Genomic DNA, 23,399 nt, shown 5'->3' with positions numbered 1-23,399 from the left:
AACAGCCACAGCATTGGCTGGGATGCAGTTCAGCATCTTCCTTTGGTGCTTGACTGAGGCACAACAGTCTGTGCAGGCATATCTATGAAATCTACTGTATGCCAAGCCTTAAATGCACAAAGACACCCAAAATATAGCTCAACAAGAACAGCATTGAGATTAAAGCAATCAGTCAATTTGTAAATTATTTACAACTTGCAATCATGTTCATTTCTTTTGAATTCATGTTTCCATATTCTTACAGCATTTTGGTATGTAACTAACTCCGACTGTTAACCTCCTTGGACAATTCACCTCTCAGTTAGGAAACATCTCTAGGATATTTGAATTGCAAGAAATAAATTAAGTGTTTAAATATGGTCAAAAAAACGTTTTATTTATTAGTAACTGGGTAACATGTTTGCAGCTGTGTTAGGTTTTTGAGCATGTACTGTTGCCTCCTTCCCCTTCCTAATTAACCTTGAAAAAGTGAAGATGGTGAAACTGTCTGATGAATAGTAACAGTCGAACCAGGCTGCATTTTAATCTAAGAAAGAATTAAGAACATTTAATGAAAAGGGACAAGTTGATTCATTCCTGACACAAAACTACTTAAAGAGTGCGAAAGTGTAAGTCCACCCAAATGGCTCCTAGCATCTCATGCTCTCTGACATGCTAAGCTGCTTTTAGAGCACTGAACACTATCACACTGTGAGAGTGCAATGGCTGCTGATGAACCATCTGCATGGCTGGATTGGTCATTTATTCTATTGGGTACTTCGCCAGAGGGCTGGAACCACTGGGGGCCATTTTGTGTAAGCCAAAGCCTGCAGCTTGTGCCTCAGTCAGCTTCAGGAGAGAGAAAAAGAGTGAGCAGCAAATGAAGCAGGCCGATTTGAACATTTTTACTAAGGCTGCTTTTGCTTCTCATACTGGCCACCAGTTCTGAAACTATCAAGGGGTGGTACTGCCTTAAATTTCTGCTAATCGGGGCTAGCAATTGTTAGATTTGAAAGGTTCTCTACACGTGTATAAACCCCACAACATGCATTTATACATTGCTTATATTCTTGAAAAAACCTAGGAAACAAAATAAGTTTTGAAATGCGTCACTACCTGTTGCTTCATTTAAACTGGTTTCAAGTCGCATAGTTTCTAAAAAGTGCTCCAAAAGTTTCTCTGGCGTTCCAGACATCACAGTGTATCTAGGGAGTGGAAAGAAAATGCATAATTTAGTTTGTCAGCAAGAAATGAATTACTTAATAGAACACAAATAATAGAATAAGGAATATTCCACGTTTGGTTTGTTCCCCGAGAAAATAAAACATTGAGGTCTATCTCAGAGGTGTATGTAAGAATTACTCCAGCTTTCTTTACGCAACTTTAATTTTTTCTTTATATCAAGTTTACAGTTTTGTTTCTTCTTTGCTTTTTACGACAATAATCTATTTATCTCCAAATAAAAGATACCCACTCCACATAATCAGCCAATATGAAAGGTGTCTATAAAGAGGTGCCAGAATCATGAGGATGTGCAAACGTGCCCCTTGTGCACCTAAATGTATAAGACGTTAAAAGACTCTTACTCCCTCTAGAAGCTACTATGGGATAATTTTGTTTAAAATCCACACATAGCACCAAAACAGTTACATTTTGCCATATCGCAGAACTTCCTGAATTAAAACGAAATATTAGCAGAACGGTGAAGGATCATGTTAGGGACACTGTATTACAAGTCAGTGTAACCAATGAACACTATGGGGCCTCGAGAGAACAAACATTGTGGAATACATGGAATAATTTGTGCTTTTTCAACTACAAGCAGAAATTGACCAGCATAATATTGACCAGCACTGAAACTTTATCCTAATGTAAAAACTGTGTTTTTCTGGTTGTTACAGCTACCATTTAATCAATGGGCAACTGACAGTCATGAGTAGTGATACACCGCAATCGGGAGGCTGAACTCCACAACTGCATTTAACCGCTCATGCTACCTGAAATTAAAATATTGCTATCAGTGCTAAATGTGACTGGCTAAATTAGGTGATAGTTCCTATTGTCTCCAGATATCAATATAAGCCTGTTAGCATTTGCAGCAGAAAACACAATTTTCTACTGTTAGTGACTCATATTAAATATTCCCTAAAAAGTTTAGAAAAATAACCCAAAACAGAACTGCTTCAGAACTTTTTAAAATTCTTATATTGATCTAACAGAAATGGAGATAGGTATGGCTTGCTTTAAAGGGCAGGTGCGGTCAGTTACAGAGTACATGAACGTCTTCATTTGTAATACTTATGAAGGGAGAGTACCAGTACTTCTCAGTAGCAAACATACCCCGTCATGATGAGTACTGGCATTTCTATGTATCCATTTCAGGGCTGAAGATAGGATTCCAACATTGAGACTCTGTGCTCGTTGAATGTGATGGATTAAAAGCATAAATCATGGGACTACTACTAATTGTAAAATCAACACGTTTGAGAGGAAAGCCATCTTTTAACCTCTTGAGCTCTCAGGTTCTTCACAAAGGACTCCCCCTTCAATCACACCAAAAAGCAGTTTATTTCACAATGTGCAGTAGTAACAGTAGGAGCAGCCTGCTTTGATTCAAATGTTTTTCAGAGAGGCAGCCTTCATCATTGTTTCAGAGGTTTCCCCAAAAATAAGACATTAATTAGATACATTCTTAACCAGAGGATTAGATGGAGACAAGACCAGATTTTCAAGACAACATCTGATTATGTAAATGGCTCCTATTTAGGATTAATTGCATGTAAATGTATCCCATGGGATACCCTGAGCATCTGTTTAGGGTGTGAACCTCGTGGTCCATCAGAAGACCTCCTTGGCCTAGATGACAATCAACATAGGATAGCCACATGAAAGAAGAAATACTAATATCCCTTGTGAAGGGATCAACTCCCTTATAGCAGACACTGGTTGAAGAGTATTTGCTGCATGGGTTAGAAGAATGGAAGTAAAGGTGAAAGTAAGAAGACAACATTACATTTTTCAAACTCCTATAAAGGTTGATGATTATACTTAGGGTTAAATGTATTTGTTAGGGGTGTACCAAGTAGTCCCAAAAAGTACATTGTTTCAATTCATTTTATCACATTGGGAAAGGAAGCCGTTTCCCTTTTAATCCCATCGAATTTCATGGCCATCCTTTAACTGGAAATGTTATGGATTAATAATGTTAGTGGGTTTGACTACTGGCAAAAATAGTTATTGCTATTTCGAAATGAATGCTAGTACCTATATGTGATAAAAAAGAAAATTAGGACCCACCATATTTTACTGCCCTGCAAATAGCAAGCCTGAACTTCGGAGCTCCCCTGGCAGGTATAAATAGCTTGTCTTCACCTACACTACCCGGAGAGATTGGTTTCATGTATTTTGTAGCGAAACACTGCTGTTTAAGAACCCTTGCATTCTTACGGTAGTTCATATGTTTTTAAAAGGGGGATAATCACAATTATTTGCCTTTCCCGCAATTGTTGGCCCAAGTCACATAATGTGGGAAGGGTAATCAAAAGTCAGTAAAACCCCAAAATAGGTCTGCATAAGACCATTAACACACCTCCCCTAATCTCGCTCAACAGAGGACAAATAAACATGTTTACTCTTTCTGCCTGCTTGATGTTCCTGTCACGCTAGTTAGTGCCATCATCTTAAGAAGTCTGCTTGGCTAAGCCTAGTTCATAGCTCCATAAGGAGCACTTAAAACATGTAGTAGCATTCATTGAATCAGCTTGATCACCAAGATCTAATCCTTCACCAGTGCATCTTTACCGAAGTCTAAATTACATGACTTGCAGACCTCAAGAATTCCTTATAATACCACAGTCAATTTGTGAAGAAATATTTGGATGAAGAAGTTCTGGAGCAGATATTCTGGCTCAAATTCTAAATAGGGTCCCATGTATTTTAGGTTATTACGCAGTACAATGTACAGAAGGAACTGCAGGGAGAAGTTGATATCAGTTTGTACCTGTATTGAGAATGCTATAAAAACAAGATTGCCTTTACGGTAATCCTCATCTTCCAACAGAACCTATTTGAACAAGAGGTCCGTAGGGAGTACCGAGGGATGTCTTCCATGTAGCAGTCACTATTCTCTCCTAGTGCAGTGCCTTTGATTTGATCATTTTACCTATTTTACAATTTCAGTGCTATTTAATAATTCAGTTTTTTATATTCATGGTATCGAGCAACTAGAACAATTGTTTTCTGCATTAAAAACAAAGTTAAAGAAGTACTCCAGTAGATGAATCACAGCTATTTTGTCGTCTCTGTCCATTGATATTTAACCCGTCAGATAACCAAAAGAAAATAAACTGTTGCATGATGGGAAAAGAAAAATTTCCAGCTCAGTGAAGAAATAGAGCGTACTTATACTGAGACTGCGAACTCCCTTGACTCGAAGCTCGGGATGCTGCAGGGGTCTTCTCCAACACCAAGACATCTTGGTCATGTTCCTTCAGTCTTACTGTGTTTGCCTCAACATCCTGTAACACAAGAGCACAATATCACAATGTGGAAATATGAACTAAGATTCAGTCTTCGTCTAACTGCCTCCTAAAAACAGTCATTAAAATAATCTATCTTCCATTTAACCATTTATCATAGCTGAAATCGCCACTGATTGTGAGATTTCAAAGCTCCTTATGCCATGTGTACTCTTTTATTTCAAAACAAGTAAACATCTGTTTCTTTGAAAGTTATTTACGGGTCTTGTGTGTGGACCATGTCCTTGCATCGAGTCCGCTCTACTGTCATTACGTAAATTAGATGTACTAGAATGAGGTTTCTGATGGTCTAGAAGTCCCTTGACTATGTACACAGTCTCAGTAACGTGGAAGCATCAAGGCTGATTTTACCACACCAAGGTCCACCATGCAACCTACTATAAAACTGTCTATAGTGGCACATAAAGGTCAACAGTTTGGTCAGCGCACTTGCAACTGGTCTCCGGTGTCTACCCAGGTATTTCTGAATTACTCTACTGTGAGGGCTAAAGGACCTCTTTCTAATGTTGCACCCCCATCTTCAGTCTGCTAAATGGAGTGCACTTCTGCTGTGATCACTGTCTTTATAAACATAAGTGGATGACTAATTTCTCCTTCTCTCCTCAGCAAACATGTTTGAACCCTTAACATGCTAGTCGGATGAAGTGCCATCTTCTCTTTTCGTGGCACTTCCCTGACCCATCTTCGTACATTAACACTCTGGAGATTATCTCTCACCAGTGATGTGCACTCTGGTCACAACATAAATATATGTAGAGTATAACGGATAACAAACCTTTATTACCCTAGTGATTAAGCAGTGGTTTTGCAGTCCTGTTGACATTTCAAAAACCGAAAACAAAAGCCACAAAAATATAGGTGCAAAAACATCACAGTTTATGTAATCAGAAGGAGAACCGAAAATATGCGTCATTAACTGATTGCATCTTTGCACGTGTGTGCCCGTGTTCATACCTTTGATCTTTTTAAGAAAGGCTTACACCACCTTAATCGAGGACTGGGCAATTGTTATAATGTCAGTTAACTACAAAACACACCTCTTTGGATCTAGAAGCCCGCCATTTCGAATGTCTGCCTTTAAATCTAAAAGGCACTGAACTTCCTTCTGTTTCTGTTGTCGAACAGAAGGTATGAAAGGGTGTCCTTTCGTGAATTTGGAGGAGCCTGCTTGCTACAAGCACGAGTTCTACACAACTATATACTCCTCACATTCAGGACAGCTGCCTATTGCTTCTCCTTACCTTACCTTCCCATATGCCTGGTTCCTATCTATGTTAATGAGCAAACCAAGTCTTAAGAGTGTTAAAAACGCATCCGCCCCTTACTTTTTACTAACCTACTTGTATGTCATATTGTCTCCTATTTCTGTCACCGCCAGTGGCTTCCTGGCATGTTCAATGCCTGCCTCATATCTCTTCATGCATGCATCAATTTTCTTGAGACCCACGACAGCTGAAACACGCATTGCATGTATTTTGCGTGTTTCATTCTGCTTTCCCAATGTTATCACAATCAGCTACCCAAATATATCACAATCTTCTATACAGGAGCTTTGTCATAATTTATTGATTTTTCCCGTATTTTCTTTTTTAAGAGGTATTCCTAATTTATACTCGGCGGCTGATCCCTGCGTCCCTATTAACACCATTACCCAGACCATTAACACCATCACCTACTCCATCTTTGAAGTACAGACCCATGTCCACTAGAGGGATGCTGCAGCCACTTTCTCGCCAACTAGTATAAATCCAGAGGTCTCAGTTCGAGACTATAAGCAGCAATAACTAGAAAATAAGGGCGTAGTTACAAAAGGTTAGGGTCCGACGTCAATATAGGTTAATCTGGCAGTGCCCGAAGAGCTTGTCTAAGAGGAAAGTAGGTGGTCGTTTTCTGGCACTTTATAGGCCTGTTTTATGGTACGGTAGGCCCTTTGTCCCGCTCAGCTGCAAACAGTGATTACTGATTGGTGCTTAAGCTTTCTTGCAGGTCTTTGCCTTAAATCTTCAAATCTGCTTCCCTGTTTTTATAAATTGTTTGTGGGATTTTATTGCATTATGTTTTGGCTTTCAACTGTTTTGTTTATGCTGAGTACTTTACATATTTTCCTAAGGTAAGCCTTTTTGTCCTCTCCCATAGCTATCAGGGTTTTGAGCCCATGTTTTTATTGAAACTGTGTTTTAGCCTGACAAGTGTGCGGCCTTTTTTCTTGTGGTGAGCTCACATCCAACCCAAATAATAACTCACTTTCGTACAGCAACAAACATATCTATTGGCATTTTTGGGATGTTTTGGAATCTGCTTCACTCAGGCTGTATATTCATTGATGTACTTTCTTAAGTGGAGGCTACACAGCCTTTTCTAAATATTTATTTCCTAAGAGAACTCCATCTAGTGCTCTCAGTAAATCACAAAAGGAATCACATGAATCGCAGAAGGATTTGTCACCAATTCTTTCTATTGAGTTTTTTTTTAATTTGCCCCATGGATTATCACCTTAATTTTTGAGTGTATGGCACCTCCTTATCAACCCTGTCACCTCACACGAAAAGGCATAGGTGCACCTTTTGTACAATTATCTTTTAACTCCTCACCTCCTAGCTTTGTGAGAACATTGTACTTATCCAGCTTCAGCGATTTCTTGTGCAAATAGATTTCTAGCCTCACTTAGCTTTTAGGGTCCAGCTTGGCATGCAAAATGCACTGTTTCTTGGTTTATTTTCTTTCAAGGTCAGTAGATGAATCTTAGGTGTGTTGTCTATGCAAAGAGTACCCAGAGGCTGTATTGCAATATTCAAGCATTTTTTCAGGAATTCAAAGTATTGTCATTCACTGTATGAACGTGATCCTATACAACACAGCCCAGTAGATGGCCACGGCATAAATCAGGACTCCTTCGCATTTATGGACTTTGCAGTACTCTTGGTCTATTATTGTTGTAGTAGCTATGGCACAGGGCAGACGGGTTTAACTTAGAAGCAATGTATAAAGTATGTATGTATTACTAAAATAGTAATAAAGTCAAAATGCAAAACAATAATCTCAAAACGAATTAAGAAAACAGAGTAACATTTAATAAACAAAATGACACCAAAACTGCATAAATTAAATAAGGGAAACAAGAGGTGTGAAGTTTTTGTTAAGCTGTTTAAAGCTACTGTAGAAAGACGTTCAGTCCAAAATCCACTTGATGAATGAGGGTACGGTTGAGCAACATTCCTAACATTCAAGTACAGCGCTTCTCAGTTTTATTCAAACCGCAAAGTATATGCAGAATGTGCTGAATTCATCTAAACAATCTGCAGAACCCCAAGCTCGCAGGCCGTGATTAGGACACACTTTTTCTTTCAGCTACCTTAGTTGAATTTGAAAAAAAACTGTTAAACTCAGCCCTGACGCAGTACTCGGTGAAGAGGGATCCTTTTGTAATTGCACAGTGCCTTTTGAGACTTGATAACACCAATTCAATTACGAATAATTGAAAATGATTGCAATTATTATTACACAGATCTGAACAGAAGAACCTTAATAGTGTTCTAGTCCCCCAAAAACTGCTAACTTGAGTGTTTGTTGCTCATTCCGGATAAAAACTCAATATCAATGAAACAAAAATCAAATCTAAGTTTTACTCCGGTTCTCAAAATGCACAGCTTAACATGCTGGTGGAATACTTGGGGGTTAAACTTCATTAGGGCTATGGACGACGTGGGCTTCAAATTTATGACCGTTATTAGGAAAATCTTCATGGCTATTGTGAAAAAAACGGCAAAATGTACCCTTGTCTCCCATTTTACAGATTAGAAATGTCAGTCCTCCCACCCTTTGTTCTGGGATTACACCGTTTTTCAGTCGCCATTCCTACGCAGAGAAACCAAAAACTATAACTGCATATTTTTATATGAAGGGCAAAACAACTTTGCAAGGCCTAGAAAAACTGAACCTAGCCATTTCCACTGGGGTCTAAATGTTTCTGACTTCAGGTGGTACAACGAGCTGGCTTTAGGAATCCATGTTATGGCGGCACTGAATAATGACCACCAGCCCACTTCCAACTTGTGTTCAGTTTCTTTTCAGCTCTGGTTTAAAATGGAAATGTGGATATTATGTCTCCAAATTCATTTACCCGAAGGTCTTCACTCAGATCAATTACAAAAGAAAAAAACCTTCGTATCAGCAGATTATGGTCAGAAACTTCAGAGACATTCACAATTTTGCTAAAGTTTTATTCAATTTGGGCCAATTTATAATTTCATCCGCTATTACTGATAAACCAACACATGGTCGGATTCTTCACGGTATTGACCATAGTAATCAGCTGATGTATGCCAACCGCTTTTTAAATTGTAAGAACTTGTCTGCATACAAATATATTTAATTGATCCTTACACTGTTACCAAAATTTCTGTGGCTCATACACTCTGTTAGGATACTGCTCAGTATTATTAGCTATTCCACATCGGAACTGGAAAAGATCTCTTTATATCCATCACAGGATACTGAACTCATAATAAACCATTTCAAAAGTGCTGACTGACTTGGTGCTGTAGACTCAGTATGCAAATCTTCAACAGTTTTACAAGGACTTTATACGTCAAAATGGCTCTTCCGACGAGGCCTGCAAGCTACTCTTCCATGCAGCAGATGAAGGACATTAGAAGAAGAATTATCTCACACGTATGAGGATTTTCTAGTTCTTTCAACCCATATGGATAATATTTTCCGGAAGATAGATCATGAGTGTGACTCTAGCTTTATGAAGCATACTTCTCACACTATTTGTGGCTATAAACATAAGGAGTTTAAAGCCCTTTTTTATAAATTCCATGACAGTAAAACATTTAATTTTATCAAGAAGATGGTTGGATATAGAACCAACCTTATCACCCCTTTAGTGGCGACAAAATATGCCTTGCATTGGCCATGAACAATTTCATGTCAGGGCAAATAGTATTGTGTAGTGTTCTAGGCTAAAACGATTATCACTGACAGTATCTTTCCCTTAATCTGTCATGCTGAGTGCTTCTTTTCCCTTATGTTTGTTGATCTCTTCAATTCATTTAACCTGAATGTTACCTGAAGATTATGTTGCATTATGTGTACTTGGTTTTGTTGTAGATGCCTTCTCATACATGGTGTCCAATCTTTCTTTTGTGTATTGCATTTTGTTTCTGTTTTAGATGTAATTTCGGAGATAACATTTTCTAAATTCTCAAATAAATGTGAAATAGACCACTGTGCGCATCATTCAGAGCAATGTGAGCAACACTGATGAAGAAGAAGTAACTAGCGCACCATCATTCAAGTTCTATCTAAGACTTGCACTGTCCTCCGTGAGATTTGTGGGCAGGTTTAGGGCAAATCATTGTCTGCCTATGATCACAAATGTCAAGAGGAATCAATCTTACTGCACAGATTCAATCCTTTCTGCTCAATTTTACTGTTTATTAAGCATTTGGCAGCAATGTCTGTGGATACTCCCTGGTCAAGTTTGAGGCGACAGTACAGATCTATAATGTGTTGCATAGTTTAGGGTGAGGAAATCAGAACTATCTACTTTTATTACAGAAGTACTAGGCTGTAACTACTTGCAGCTATCACAAATGGTAGGACTAAACCAACATAGTGCCTAGCACCATGCTTTGTACCAATGTTTTGACTCACCTTTGCTTCAGGATGTCTCACCAGTCTAAATCTATACTGGATTAGAGCTGAAAGCAGAATCTTTCATTGTGAGGTGTACTGAGGAAGTCACAACAAGAGCTAATAGTATCAAAATACCTCACCGCTTACTTCAGCATTTCACACCAGTGTAAATCTATCGGCACTGGTGCATATTTAATAGCACAGAGTGTTTCACTGTGAAGTATACAAGAGGAACCCTTTATTGAGAAACAATGATATGGGGTGTGCTATAATTCATTTCCCATAGTATGCAACAGTCATGCTTAAAAAGAAAAAATCAGTGCAATTCAGTGACTATGCCTCCAACGGAGGATGGAAATCATGACACAGTACTAGTCAATTTTATAAAGTATTTACACCTAGAACTGGCCTGCAGCCCTGGATGTCAACTTGTGCGTTACTCACCCTGAGAATCCTGTTGAAGTCCTCCTTGTCAACCCTCAGGAAGTGGCAGTTGTCCTCCCGCAAGACAATGGATGCTGCACGTGGAGCATCATTAACGAGAGCCAATTTTCCGAAATCATCGCCCTCATGTAGCGTGCACACTACACCCTGGGAACAGAAAAAAATAAAAATCATTACATAAGCGAACATTGCTCAGAGAGCCCACAGGGGTGCTGCTGTTCAAAGGTTGACACAAATGAACATGTTGGCAGGGGTGTAGCTTAGTCAGTGGTATCTGGGGAGGGGTGAATGTCAAATTTCCCAACTAAAAAAGCAGTGTGCTGCAGGATGGAGGGGTGAGATGACCGAGATTCGGTATGGACTGTTTCCATGAGGAACAGGGTCAGTAATGATCTGCATTAGGCAGGCCTCTGTCTAAAGAGGCACAGTGGGCGAAAAGTAATGGGTTTGAATGTCACCCAGAGTAATTACCATTGGTTAGATCAGGGGTCTTCAAACTGGGGTGTGAGTCCCTCTAGTGAGGCCTTAACAGACCCCACGGGGAGCACCAAGCTCTGGTCATAAGAAGCATCTTGCTGATTGCAGTGCTTTGTTTTAAGCTAAAAAAAAAATGAGCCACAGTCAACCTCTGTAATGGGCCATCACTAACGTCTTTTGTCATGTACAGGGAGTGCAGAATTATTAGGCAAATGAGTATTTTGACCACATCATCCTCTTTATGCATGTTGTCTTACTCCAAGCTGTATAGGCTCGAAAGCCTACTACCAATTAAGCATATTAGGTGATGTGCATCTCTGTAATGAGAAGGGGTGTGGTCTAATGACATCAACACCCTATATCAGGTGTGCATAATTATTAGGCAACTTCCTTTCCTTTGGCAAAATGGGTCAAAAGAAGGACTTGACAGGCTCAGAAAAGTCAAAAATAGTGAGATATCTTGCAGAGGGATGCAGCACTCTTAAAATTGCAAAGCTTCTGAAGCGTGATCATCGAACAATCAAGCGTTTCATTCAAAATAGTCAACAGGGTCGCAAAAAGCGTGTGGAAAAACCAAGGCGCAAATTAACTGCCCATGAACTGAGAAAAGTCAAGCGTGCAGCTGCCACGATGCCACTTGCCACCAGTTTGGCCATATTTCAGAGCTGCAACATCACTGGAGTGCCCAAAAGCACAAGGTGTGCAATACTCAGAGACATGGCCAAGGTAAGAAAGGCTGAAAGACGACCACCACTGAACAAGACACACAAGCTGAAACGTCAAGACTGGGCCAAGAAATATCTCAAGACTGATTTTTCTAAGGTTTTATGGACTGATGAAATGAGAGTGAGTCTTGATGGGCCAGATGATGGGCCCGTGGCTGGATTGGTAAAGGGCAGAGAGCTCCAGTCCGACTCAGACGCCAGCAAGGTGGAGGTGGAGTACTGGTTTGGGCTGGTATCATCAAAGATGAGCTTGTGGGGCCTTTTCGGGTTGAGGATGGAGTCAAGCTCAACTCCCAGTCCTACTGCCAGTTCCTGGAAGACACCTTCTTCAAGCAGTGGTACAGGAAGAAGTCTGCATCCTTCAAGAAAAACATGATTTTCATGCAGGACAATGCTCCATCACACGCGTCCAAGTACTCCACAGCGTGGCTGGCAAGAAAGGGTATAAAAGAAGGAAATCTAATGACATGGCCTCCTTGTTCACCTGATCTGAACCCCATTGAGAACCTGTGGTCCATCATCAAATGTGAGATTTACAAGGAGGGAAAACAGTACACCTCTCTGAACAGTGTCTGGGAGGCTGTGGTTGCTGCTGCACGCAATGTTGATGGTGAACAGATCAAAACACTGACAGAATCCATGGATGGCAGGCTTTTGAGTGTCCTTGCAAAGAAAGGTGGCTATATTGGTCACTGATTTGTTTTTGTTTTGTTTTTGAATGTCAGAAATGTATATTTGTGAATGTTGAGATGTTATATTGGTTTCACTGGTAATAATAAATAATTGAAATGGGTATATATTTTTTTTTGTTAAGTTGCCTAATAATTATGCACAGTAATAGTCACCTGCACACACAGATATCCCCCTAACATAGCTAAAACTGAAAACAAACTAAAAACTACTTCCAAAAATTTCAGCTTTGATATTAATGAGTTTTTTGGGTTCATTGAGAACATGGTTGTTGTTCAATAATAAAATTAATCCTCAAAAATACAACTTGCCTAATAATTCTGCACTCCCTGTATATCTGGCTGGGAGTATGTGTCAAAAGAAGAAGGGACTCCAAATAGTCTTCAAACCTCCCCGCCCCCATTCCTGAGAATCACATTGTTTATACATTAGAAAGGCCCAGCTAACCTGAAGAGTATGTTTGGCAATCATGCATTTGACTTCATTTTTAAAATAGTTTACAGAACTTAAACACAATGTTTAAATAAGTCTATTCATATTTAAACAGTGCCAATTTAATAGAATAATTGTGAATTATTCCGTGGGGGGGTTAATGGATTTCTTTACACTGGAAGGGAGGCACTGCATAACGTCATAAAAAAGTTTGAAGACCACTGGGTTAGACTATTTGCAAGTATTCACATATACCACGTTTTGGGTGTTTGATTTTTAGTAGCATGCCTGGAAACCTGAGACTGGCACAGCTTTCCAAGTCTACTACTGCCAATGTTTGTGAATTCCAAAAAGGTAGTATATTTGCACATATTTGAGGAGTACTTGTGAACATTCAGATTTACTGTTTTCTTGGTAAACCAGTCATTATATAGGCCTGGTTCACAAAGCTAACCTACGCTTTTAAGTGATTTACACTTTTGAGTAAGTTTACTATTTTTAGCTATTCACAAAATCAAAGAGTAAACTTACTTCAAAAATGTAACTCACATGTCCCCACTAAACTGAAGGGCATTGGGACTATTCACAAACTGCATTTTGTGGTACTGCAAAAGTACTAAAACATACTACAAAATGATATTCACAAACTACACTTTTAAAGTAATACTGCATAAAAAAACAATAGTACTTTAGACGTGTAGTTTGTAAATAGTGTTTGTAGTATGTTTTCACTGCTACTGTAGCACTACAAAATGCAGTTTGTGAGGCCCTTAAACGTGGCCTAGATTCTTATTGTAGATGGAGCAACATTATTGTCTTTTAAATCAATCATAACAGATGCTTTTATAGCGCACATCCTGAACTGAGGTATTCAAAAGTGCTCTCATATGCAATACTAAAGTAAAAGGAGGCTCTGGAATAAACTTTCTTAGGCTCACACAAATTGTACAAGCAGCGAAGCCAGTACTGAGTCCATGTTAGCTGGTTTCACATTTGGAAAATCATCTGTGTCTCTCTCATCTGTTTCACTGCAAAGGTCACCCTTTTTTTCTTTTATTCTAGACAAACAACAAAAAACCAACACAGCCATAGCAAACCCGACTCGGGGCCCCTTGACCCAAATACGGGGCACAGAATGCATTTATATGAAGGGGGGTCACACCACAAACGCTGCCACTGAAGTCGCTCCCCTGCATGTTTGGGGCAATTCAGCATCCACTGCCACTCGCAGGAGGCAACACTTGACTACAGAGGCTGCTGCTCATCAAGGAAAATCAACAATGGAAAGGAAATTCTTCAGTGCCCCTCAGATTAGACAACATGTAAAACTCTCTGCTCAGCCTCTCGATGAAAGGAGCCCTCAGATGTGTGACCTGTGTTAGATGACGGATTTCCTTACTTACAAAGCATGCTTCCAAAGTACCACTGTGCTAGCCACCACGGGGGTCTGCTAATCACCCCCTGCTTCTGCTTGTGGTTCCTGAAGCTAGCAGCAGGGAAGGTGAGCTACGAGCATCATATATTTAAGAGAGACAGCTCCTTTGGGAGGGCCCACAGAGACAGAGTTCAATACCTGAGCAAAAGGAATCTGTTTATAGCAGTGAATCCTCTAAAATCAGTCACTACAAGCTGTTCGTTTGGTGATGTTTGGTGTTCTGTATATGTGGGCTTTCGTCTTGTCTGGTGTAGCTTTACCTAATCTAAAAAGTCTATCATGTGAAAAATGCTGGAAAAAAGTATTTAACTTTGTTGAAAAATGCTGGAAAAAAAGTATTTAACTTTGTCCAGTAAAGGCCGGACTTGGAATTAAAACCACCCTGGCAAAAATGCTCAAACCTCATTGCCTTATTTTTTTGCTTTTTACAGTTTTTATGTAGCACAAACTTGGAGCCTAAGAGCATTTGAATTTGAGTACTTTACACTAACACAAAAGTTACATTACACGAGCTAAGACTTTTTTTTTTTAAAGGCACCCGGAATAAGTGATTTGTCCTAAATCACAGTATATTAAGCAGACATCGGCACTTCAAGCTGGATCCCAATTTCCAAAGACAGGAGCTCTTACCTATAGGCCACACCTCTTCTGCCTTTCTTTTTTTTTCTCTCTCTCTCTCCACCCAATGCACCCCGCCTCCCCCACTCCACAACGTCCCCTGCCCCCTCGGAGATGATTAGCTTTTTTTGAAGGGCCAGTTGCAGCCTTGGGCCTTCAAAGAAAGGTATTCACCGGCTCCAGTAAAGTAAGAAACTATGTATAGTAAATGCCCTCTCCCACACAAAGGCCCAAGCCGCAGCACAGGGCTATAATGCAGGTACAGGGCATTTAACAACTGCTATTGCCCCCAGCAGCAAGCTACAAAGCTATATTATTAGTCAGCTATTGTGATATTTGCACACATAGGTGCTGATACCTAATAGAATCACAATGATCAAGACAAACTCAAAGCAGAGGGCCTTTCAGGAAAAAAAACGACACCTATAAAAATTTCATATTCAAAATAGTTCTCCAATAGTTAATGATTTTGTCTCGAACGGGAACACTGCTAAACATAACCCTCTGTCGCCCAAAGTTAAATAGCGTGTAAAACCCGTACATTGTTGCACTCAGCAGATACTAACCTTCGAGTAATATGAAAAACAATTTTTTTATGTATGACCCAGGCTTATTTTTAAAAATAATCTTCTAGATCACCTAGTGAGTTTGAGTTTCATTATGCCTTCAGTCTGTCGGACTTCTGGGAGTAAGTAACCTTTACATGACAATGTGCTGCAGACATGTAGTATGGACTACAATATTCTGTGCCGGACGTTAGGTTTCAGGACATCGTATGTGGAGGGGAATGTGGGGGGTGATCTAATGCACCCTCTTCCAGAAATTAGAACTTTCAGAACACTGCGGTGCGAACCTGAATTTGTAGCAAAGTGTAACAAAATATTAGCATTACTTCCAATTACAAAAAGTCTATACATAAGAGTAATTGAAAATTATTAACGACACCTGGGTGAAATTATCATTTTACTAAGCCCTAAATTCAGCAATCAACAGCTGGCGTGTTAACCTCTGCAATGTGGCAGGAGATGCACAGTATCCCCTTTACAGCATTTTAGTAATATTTTACCACTTTGAGCTCAAAACATTTTTTTAAATCTACAGATTAAGCAGAAGGTGTTAGATTACGTGGCAAATGAGAAAAATACCTAATTATGTGCTGCACAGTTAAAAATGTCCATTGGCTCAGCCTACACTCAGTTTAATGCATTGTCCCACACACTGTAAAAAGATTTCATGTTACATGACATACAGTGGCAGGCGAACCCCACATAGAAAAAAATGACAGCATCCGAACTAAAAAGCTGCCACAGGCCCACATGGTATAACTTTGCATTCATATGATGTGATGGTGTGCAATACGTGACTTGGGAAATGGTCATAGATTGGTAGATTTTGGGACCTGGGATACAATACTAAAGCCATAGCAAAATAAAAGCCAGCTCAAACATGCTGAATTTAGGGTTTAACAAATGTATTTTTAACTTTTTTTCCAAAAGCAGAAAGATCTTCAGTAGCCTGAACTGATAGAGGAAGGTTCTATTGGAGACTGACAGCCAATGCAGGATCACCATTGCTCAAGTTAAATGGTTTCCTCTTCCATACTCAAGGACTATTCAAACACCCTTGGCAGTGAGAAACCTGAACATGACCGATCAAATGTCAGGTAAACCTCGGTAGATTGAACAGTCTGCAAAAAGCGTAAAACAGCTGGACATCTGTGAGAGCAGTTCAGAAAAGGAAAGAAATTACAGTAAACTACATCTGAAACCTGAGGCTGACATGCTAATACAGCAATGATTAGGAGTGCTATAGACTTGATTCTGTAGAAAGAGGATGGCGTTGGGTTTGTTGTCACATCACATGGTTCCAACACAAGTGATTGGCCCGTAATACCATGCTTTTGGTCTCTCCAACAATCATTCCTAACTAATTTTTGGCCATGCAGCTAAGGATTGTCATAAGGGAGTTTGATAACTTTTACATGGAGAAGTCTGTATCAAGGCTGAAGTTAGCAAATTTAGGGCCTGATTTCGAATATGGTGGTTTTACCTCTGTTCATCAGGGTGGCAGAGAACATTACATCTACTACCCTGATCACTGCTGATCAAACAGCATTTCCTGTGGAGGCAATGAAAGTTTAGTGCATGGCCGACATCTTTTAGACTCTAATGCACCAAACCTTTTTGCAAAGAAGGATATATTTCCTGGACTGCCTTATCACAATATCCTGGGCCAGCTCAAGCTTCCGTGGACCTCCTTAAGATGTCTTTCACCAATTGGAAGGACCACTTAGGTAGAAGTGCAGGCCTTTTCAGGGCAGAGACTTGACGATGACCATAACATTGTTCAGTGAGCTGGGAAAAAGGACTTAATGTTTGTGTTAGTCTTTGGAGGAGATGGTCTGACATATGTCTGCAATTCATGAGAATGTGTTGTATGAGTCCATAAACTATTCAGGGATTCTTGAAAAGACTCACTTTCTCTATCACAAGTTGGTTCAAAGAATATATTGTTTAACAGAACTCCCCTGCCACTTCTAGCAACCCAATAAGCCTTCTGCTTGGGCTATATAATGTGTAGGTAGATAAGGGCTTTTACCTTATTGTTCATCAAGTTGTTAGGACCAAGAAGAGATATCATTTTGTAAATCTCAACACAAAACGATGATTCAAATCTGAAGGAATGGTTGGCAAAGACTGACACATCAGTCCCACGGTCAACCTTTTTAGTATTTTTTTAAACTTTTTTATTGCTCTATTACTGGATTTGAACCTATTTGTCTGGGCAGTGGTCATTTTCTTCTCTAAATTTATGAATGTATCTGTTTATTTAAATTGCAAACCCATTCCCATTTTTGTACCACCTAGTGTTTATTTATAGCTAGGGTTATACACTCAATTCAGTATATAAAAACATAAAAATGTGTTTCTCCATCACTTCTGAAGGGAAGCCTACTGCTCTGTATTCTGTCCAAAAAGCGAGCAAGAGCTACTGTGGGAAGACATATAGACGTCTTTGTGGTGACTGTCAAAGTCTGAATTTGTTGGAAGTTCTGATTTGATGCCAATCTAAGTCCTAACATACCCACTTTTTTTAAGGTTCATTCCAATCAGCCTCTGAATACCCATCAGGAGTTGCTTGTTGTCAGTATTGTTGTGTGAAGACAGCTTAATATCAGGAATAGGCAAGTGGCTTAAAAAAGAATTGGTCCTGTATTACCTTTCAGTAATACACTGAAAATCAAACAGCCTCTTTCTGTGAGACGAGAAAGACTTACAGCTGCTGAATTTACAGTTTTATGCCATCCCCGAATTCACAAAGTGGTTTCTGGCAGATATATGCGTGAGAAGATCCTCTCCATCAGTGCAGAGTTCTGTGCACCCATAAATCCCATCCAAGGAGTGGGAAATTGGACAGTACAATTCATAGTTAGCCTTGGGAATTTGTAAATGCTCACACACAAGTACTTTCGTGGGCATTCACAAACTCCTTTAATTTTCCATTGACCCTGAAAATGGAAACATTTTGTCCCCGCCAATGGTGGACATAACTTCCTCTTCATGGTGAGAAGAGAATTGTTTACTCCCAGGTTCGCCTGGGTGTGGAGGAAGGGGATTCTATAAGAAGGAAAATATGGCCCCTAAGGAGAACAAAGAATTAGTGTTTGCACAAGGGTTCCCTTTCCCGCTGTGCAGAGTTATCTGCCATCAAGAACTTCATAGAGAAGGATTAGGATCCTGATGTAAATGCCACATAACTTGCCCAGACGTTTTGCTAAATAAATGTGCTTGACTTTCCAAGTGTACTTCTGTGAACGTTTGTGAATTCCAGAAACGTTTGAAAATTATATGCGCATGTCATTTTCTGACTTCTTTCTGAATTGGTCCCGATGTACTTTACAAAGTCCAGCAGTGTGTAATAGCAACTGACGTCACCATCATAAAGAAATTACAAATCTATCACATTTTACGTAATAATAAAAACAACAAGAAACAAAGTTTGTAAAATACATTACCTTTCCATAGATCACCACATTGACTGACCCTTTCAAGATAATATACCACGAGGTCCCTTCCTCTCCTTGGTTAAATACTGGAAAGACATAGCAGAAACAGAAATATGGTGTGAATAACAAGAAAAAAGCCTGTACAAAACAAAATAAATGACAGGAGTCAATTGGTGTCATTAAATGTAATGGTGGTTATTGTCAGTTGCATTAGTTGTTTTAAATGTACTGTACATTGGGTGTTTCTTCTTAATTCTGTTACAGTTTTTATTATTTGTAGCATTGCTTGTGGAAGGTGATGATGTGCCAACATTTACATAGGGTGACTGAAGTAAAAGATCTTAACCTTAATCACTTAATATAAAGACAATGAAGTCCTGTGAACAAGGTAACGTGGAAACACATTTTAAAATAAAAAAGACTGTAAGCACCAAAACTGCAGTCGGTGGGATGACCGCACCAAATGTGATCAGTGAGACCCAGATCTAGTTAATCTGCTGCTCAATTAAGGCTGTTGTTAAATGCCTTAGGACACCGCCACAAGAGGACAGCATTGGGTCAGGATTCACAAAAACGTCCTAAACCAGCGTAGTTGCTATGGGAAAGGAAGAGCTGGAAAAACAAAAAACAACTTGGTTTGGGCCTTCAGAACTGGAAACAGAAAACTTCTACTCCGGTATCCTATAAATTAGAGGTCTGTTGCAGAAAGGGGGTGGAGTCACAAGGTCTTGAGTCAAGAGGAATGGGATTTCACATTCAATTTACACATATATTTTTAAATACTCTGCCCCGAAGAAATTGGCAACAGGAACAAATATGATAGTACGTCTGTAGCCTGACAGGCTTCATTGTTAAAATATCTTACAAGGTTAAGGCACGAGCTGCAGACATCGTTGTGCACCCAGTAAAGTCCAGGTACAACAGGGTGAGGTAAGTCTGGTGGTTAACTTGCTGGAGAGATCTGTTTACAGCTTTGACACAGGTTTGGCCCCTTTGTTAATGTGAATACAGCAAAGCACAACGTCTAAAATTCAACACACGGAATTAAATTCTATGTGGATAGCTCAGTTAGTTGCTGCTTTTGTTGCAGTTCTCCTTGTGTTACCTGCAACTCACAACCTCCAGTCCTTGTTATAGAGCTCAGAGAGTTATGAACTGGCATCAAGGAACTGCACGCAAACTGCATGGCATCTTCATAGAACCTTGCTGTTTGTCCTTGTTATTCTAAGTTTGCTAAAAAGGGTTCATGTGCATAGCAATACATACTTTTAAGTGCTATTTAATTAGGTATCATTACTGTAAATGCTCATATAGGCAGGTACATCTGATATCCTTTTACTGCATCCAAATCTCTTACAACCTGGCTACAATTCACAGTTCATCTCTTAAAACACTTGTGAAGTGACAAGCTGAGTGTCTTTGTTTCCTCAATGGCATTGGCATCAAGGTGTTACACTCCAGTTAGTTCGCAGCCAGGATGAGACCCTACCAAAAGGAGTGGCGATTGCACTTAAAGTATGAAATTTGTGGTGTACCCTGGTGAAACTGAAAAGAAGATGCCGCTCTCACGTCCTGCAGGATGGTTCACTGAAGATAAAGCCCACAAGAGGATGCCCTGTTTATGTGCCTTGGTAGAGGAAAATTGCCCGGGGACACAGAAAACATTTCACTGAGGTCCGCTCAAAAGCCAGATCCAGTAAGTAATAGCTACCAGGTCCTGGATCTGACAGGATCATCTTCTTATCTAGCACTGCGGCACTCCAAAAATCCTTCCACTGGAGTCACATCTAGACACAAAGAGAGCAGTCAAATACTAATATGTTCTAACTAGCTAATCTCATGAATGCAACTACTTGTTAAAGTTGCAGCCTGCTTTCACTGTAATTTGATGAGAGGCGGGGGTGTGCAATCGTGTTTCTTTTTTGGTGAAAAATGTCACTGACCTTTGACCAATTCTCTTTTAACAGAAAACATTCTCGAGACTCCATAATTTCTCATGTGCATGGGCACAAAGGGGTAAGACGTAGAAAGAGGAGACTAAAAGAAAATATTGCTGAATATTTGATGTGATTTTCACATTTGTCTGCATATTTCAATGTTGTTTAGATCTCACATGATACGGAGGGGCAGGACTATATTGTTTCTGTGTGAAGAAAATCTAAACATATGAACCGGTTTTACTAGTGATTCTGTTCATACACGTCTGCTTTATTAATTGCTATGTCACAAAATTAATTTAAGGTGTATGCCGTCGATGATTAAGTGTGGAAAATAATCCACAGGACCAAAAGTTGGAAATAGTACAAAAAAATGTCATCTCTAAACTATCAGTAAATTGTCAGGGAACTAAAATGCAAGCTGAATTCTCTTTCGCTGCTGTGGGAGGCTATCTGTGCCATCTGATCCATACAACCTTAGTTACAGTGGAGTATGGGCCGTGTGCTTTGGACTTGGATGCAATCTTTCCAAAAACCCACAGTAGATGGTTAACATTGGGCAATTACTGCTTGGCTTGAATACATCAAACTTATCTTGTGGAAGTGCCTGGGTTGTACTGCTGAAAGGTTTCTTTGGAGTCTAAAGCTTGAATTCAAAATGTGCATCATAGGAGTCTCGTTTAAAGATGATCTAGAATCAAGTTTTGTCCGCTAAAAGGCGACAACAACAGAAGGCATTTTTTAGGGAAGGTGGACGGAAATATCGGGAAGGAGAAAGAGAACTTTAGGATCAGGGTTTGCATGCATATTGGTTTGTCAGATCTGTTATGGATCTAATTTACACATATCTTCTAATAATAAGCAATGTGTGCACCCATATATTTTTAGGTGATAGAAAGGTGCATTTGGGCTTACAATGTCAAGGGAATGATCTAAAATAACAAGGTGTCTGGCTAGTAATTTACCACGAGAAGCAGCCCAGGTTTTTAGAAGTAGGGCCTGTGGCTGTTACACAAAGCAGAGTAATGCTGACACCTTCTTGCATATCTTTATTTATGCCCCACTACCAGCTGATTGATGAAGCAATGTTGAGGTGGCCAAGTGTCCATACATCCTCACCGCTTTCATTTGCTGAAGGTCATCTGGTTAAAGTATTGCTTACTGATATTCAGTTGACTCTGATTTCATTTGCATGCTCCAGTCTGTAATATGAAGTGCAGTAAGTGGCGTAAGTAGGAGGGACTTATTCCTGCCTTAGTCCTGACGTACTCTTGAAATTTCATGAGTAAAGCACATATAGCCACGAACAAAACTCTGTGACTCAGGCCCTGTGGATTTACCCTGTTTTTACTTCATTTGAAATGAGTGTGAGAGGGATACTACTCATAAAGGTATGACTTCAATATCACTAGAGTGTCCTTAGGAGGAAATGTACCAGCTAAGGTGTTGACTTTAATCTGGGACACCTGACACCGAGCCCAGCCCTCGGTAATTGACTGTCAAATCCTAGCAATCCAGGCAAAACTCTTAATAGATTGGTTTCTAAAATGGTAATATTTGAAAGCTATTGTAAAACATTAATAATGGACAACACTCTGTTGCTCTCCGGCAAGGTTTGCACTATTTAAATACCAATACAATATTTGCATTTTAGTAGTGTTTTTTGTAAAGCTCTTTCGGTAGCCTCTGGCTGTACTACAACTCTCTAAAAAGATGGAAGACCTCCTGCAAAATAATTTCATTTTCTCCTCTTTTGAACAAAAAAATGACACCACGCAATTCTATAACATAGATATCATACAATTGACGTTTTATTACTTACAGACTGTTCCTGCTTTGGGATGAGATTCAAAGATTAGAACACCAGCAAGTTCTCGCTTGACCTAAAAGATAGCATTTACAAAACTTTGATTAACAATTTATTTAATGCTTCTTTGCAACTAGATTTGACTGTTCTTCACATTGAGGGGCTACAATTGACCATTCACAGTGCTGATTTATCACCCTACAAACCCATACTCGCTGCTTAAAAGGGCCCAGAGAATGATGACTGACAAACCAATATTCCAGTTTTACTTCATGATTGTACCAAAGAGAGTTATCACTTTGATTAATTCAGGATCTAAGAAACACTGTCATTGGCTAACTCCAGTTCTCCAACTTGAATCTACAAACGAGATTGGTGGAGTCAATACTTGCTATCCAAATTCTGAAACTAATTTAGGCAACAGTGACAGAAACAGATAATTTAAAAAGTAGGTTCATGCACAATTACTCTGGCTTTAACTGCTACCATTTTAGGCCCATAGTAACTCCCAAGAGTTGAAAGCAGTTAAGTTTTACTACTCTTCATTGCTGGAGTATGAATGCGTATTCTGCTATAGCTATGCACTTGAACATGGGTGCATGAAATGCACAATAAGATGCCAACAGTGCTTCTCCTAGGATCACTCAGTACCGCACCCTCAAGATGGACAT

At 39.6% G+C, this 23,399-nt stretch overlaps 1 protein-coding gene across 4 annotated transcripts in view; it reads right to left on the bottom strand.

Moving 5' to 3' along the window:
* RAPGEF4 (Rap guanine nucleotide exchange factor 4) overlaps positions 1 to 23,399 on the bottom strand; it is a 942,686-nt gene that overhangs the window by 270,027 nt on the left and 649,260 nt on the right. For all 4 annotated transcript variants that reach the window (XM_069225351.1, XM_069225352.1, XM_069225353.1 and 1 more), the window contains 5 exons: positions 22,744 to 22,804; positions 18,994 to 19,070; positions 10,602 to 10,748; positions 4,381 to 4,496; positions 1,096 to 1,184 (listed from right to left, as the gene is read on the bottom strand). In XM_069225351.1, coding sequence (XP_069081452.1) covers positions 1,096 to 1,184; positions 4,381 to 4,496; positions 10,602 to 10,748; positions 18,994 to 19,070; positions 22,744 to 22,804 — 490 coding nt within the window. The remainder of the gene's footprint in view (positions 1 to 1,095; positions 1,185 to 4,380; positions 4,497 to 10,601; positions 10,749 to 18,993; positions 19,071 to 22,743; positions 22,805 to 23,399) is intronic.

Source organism: Pleurodeles waltl, chromosome 3_1, assembly GCF_031143425.1.
Source record: "Pleurodeles waltl isolate 20211129_DDA chromosome 3_1, aPleWal1.hap1.20221129, whole genome shotgun sequence".
Classification (NCBI taxonomy): Eukaryota; Metazoa; Chordata; class Amphibia; order Caudata; family Salamandridae; genus Pleurodeles; species Pleurodeles waltl.
This window is presented reverse-complemented; position numbering and strand designations above follow the sequence as displayed.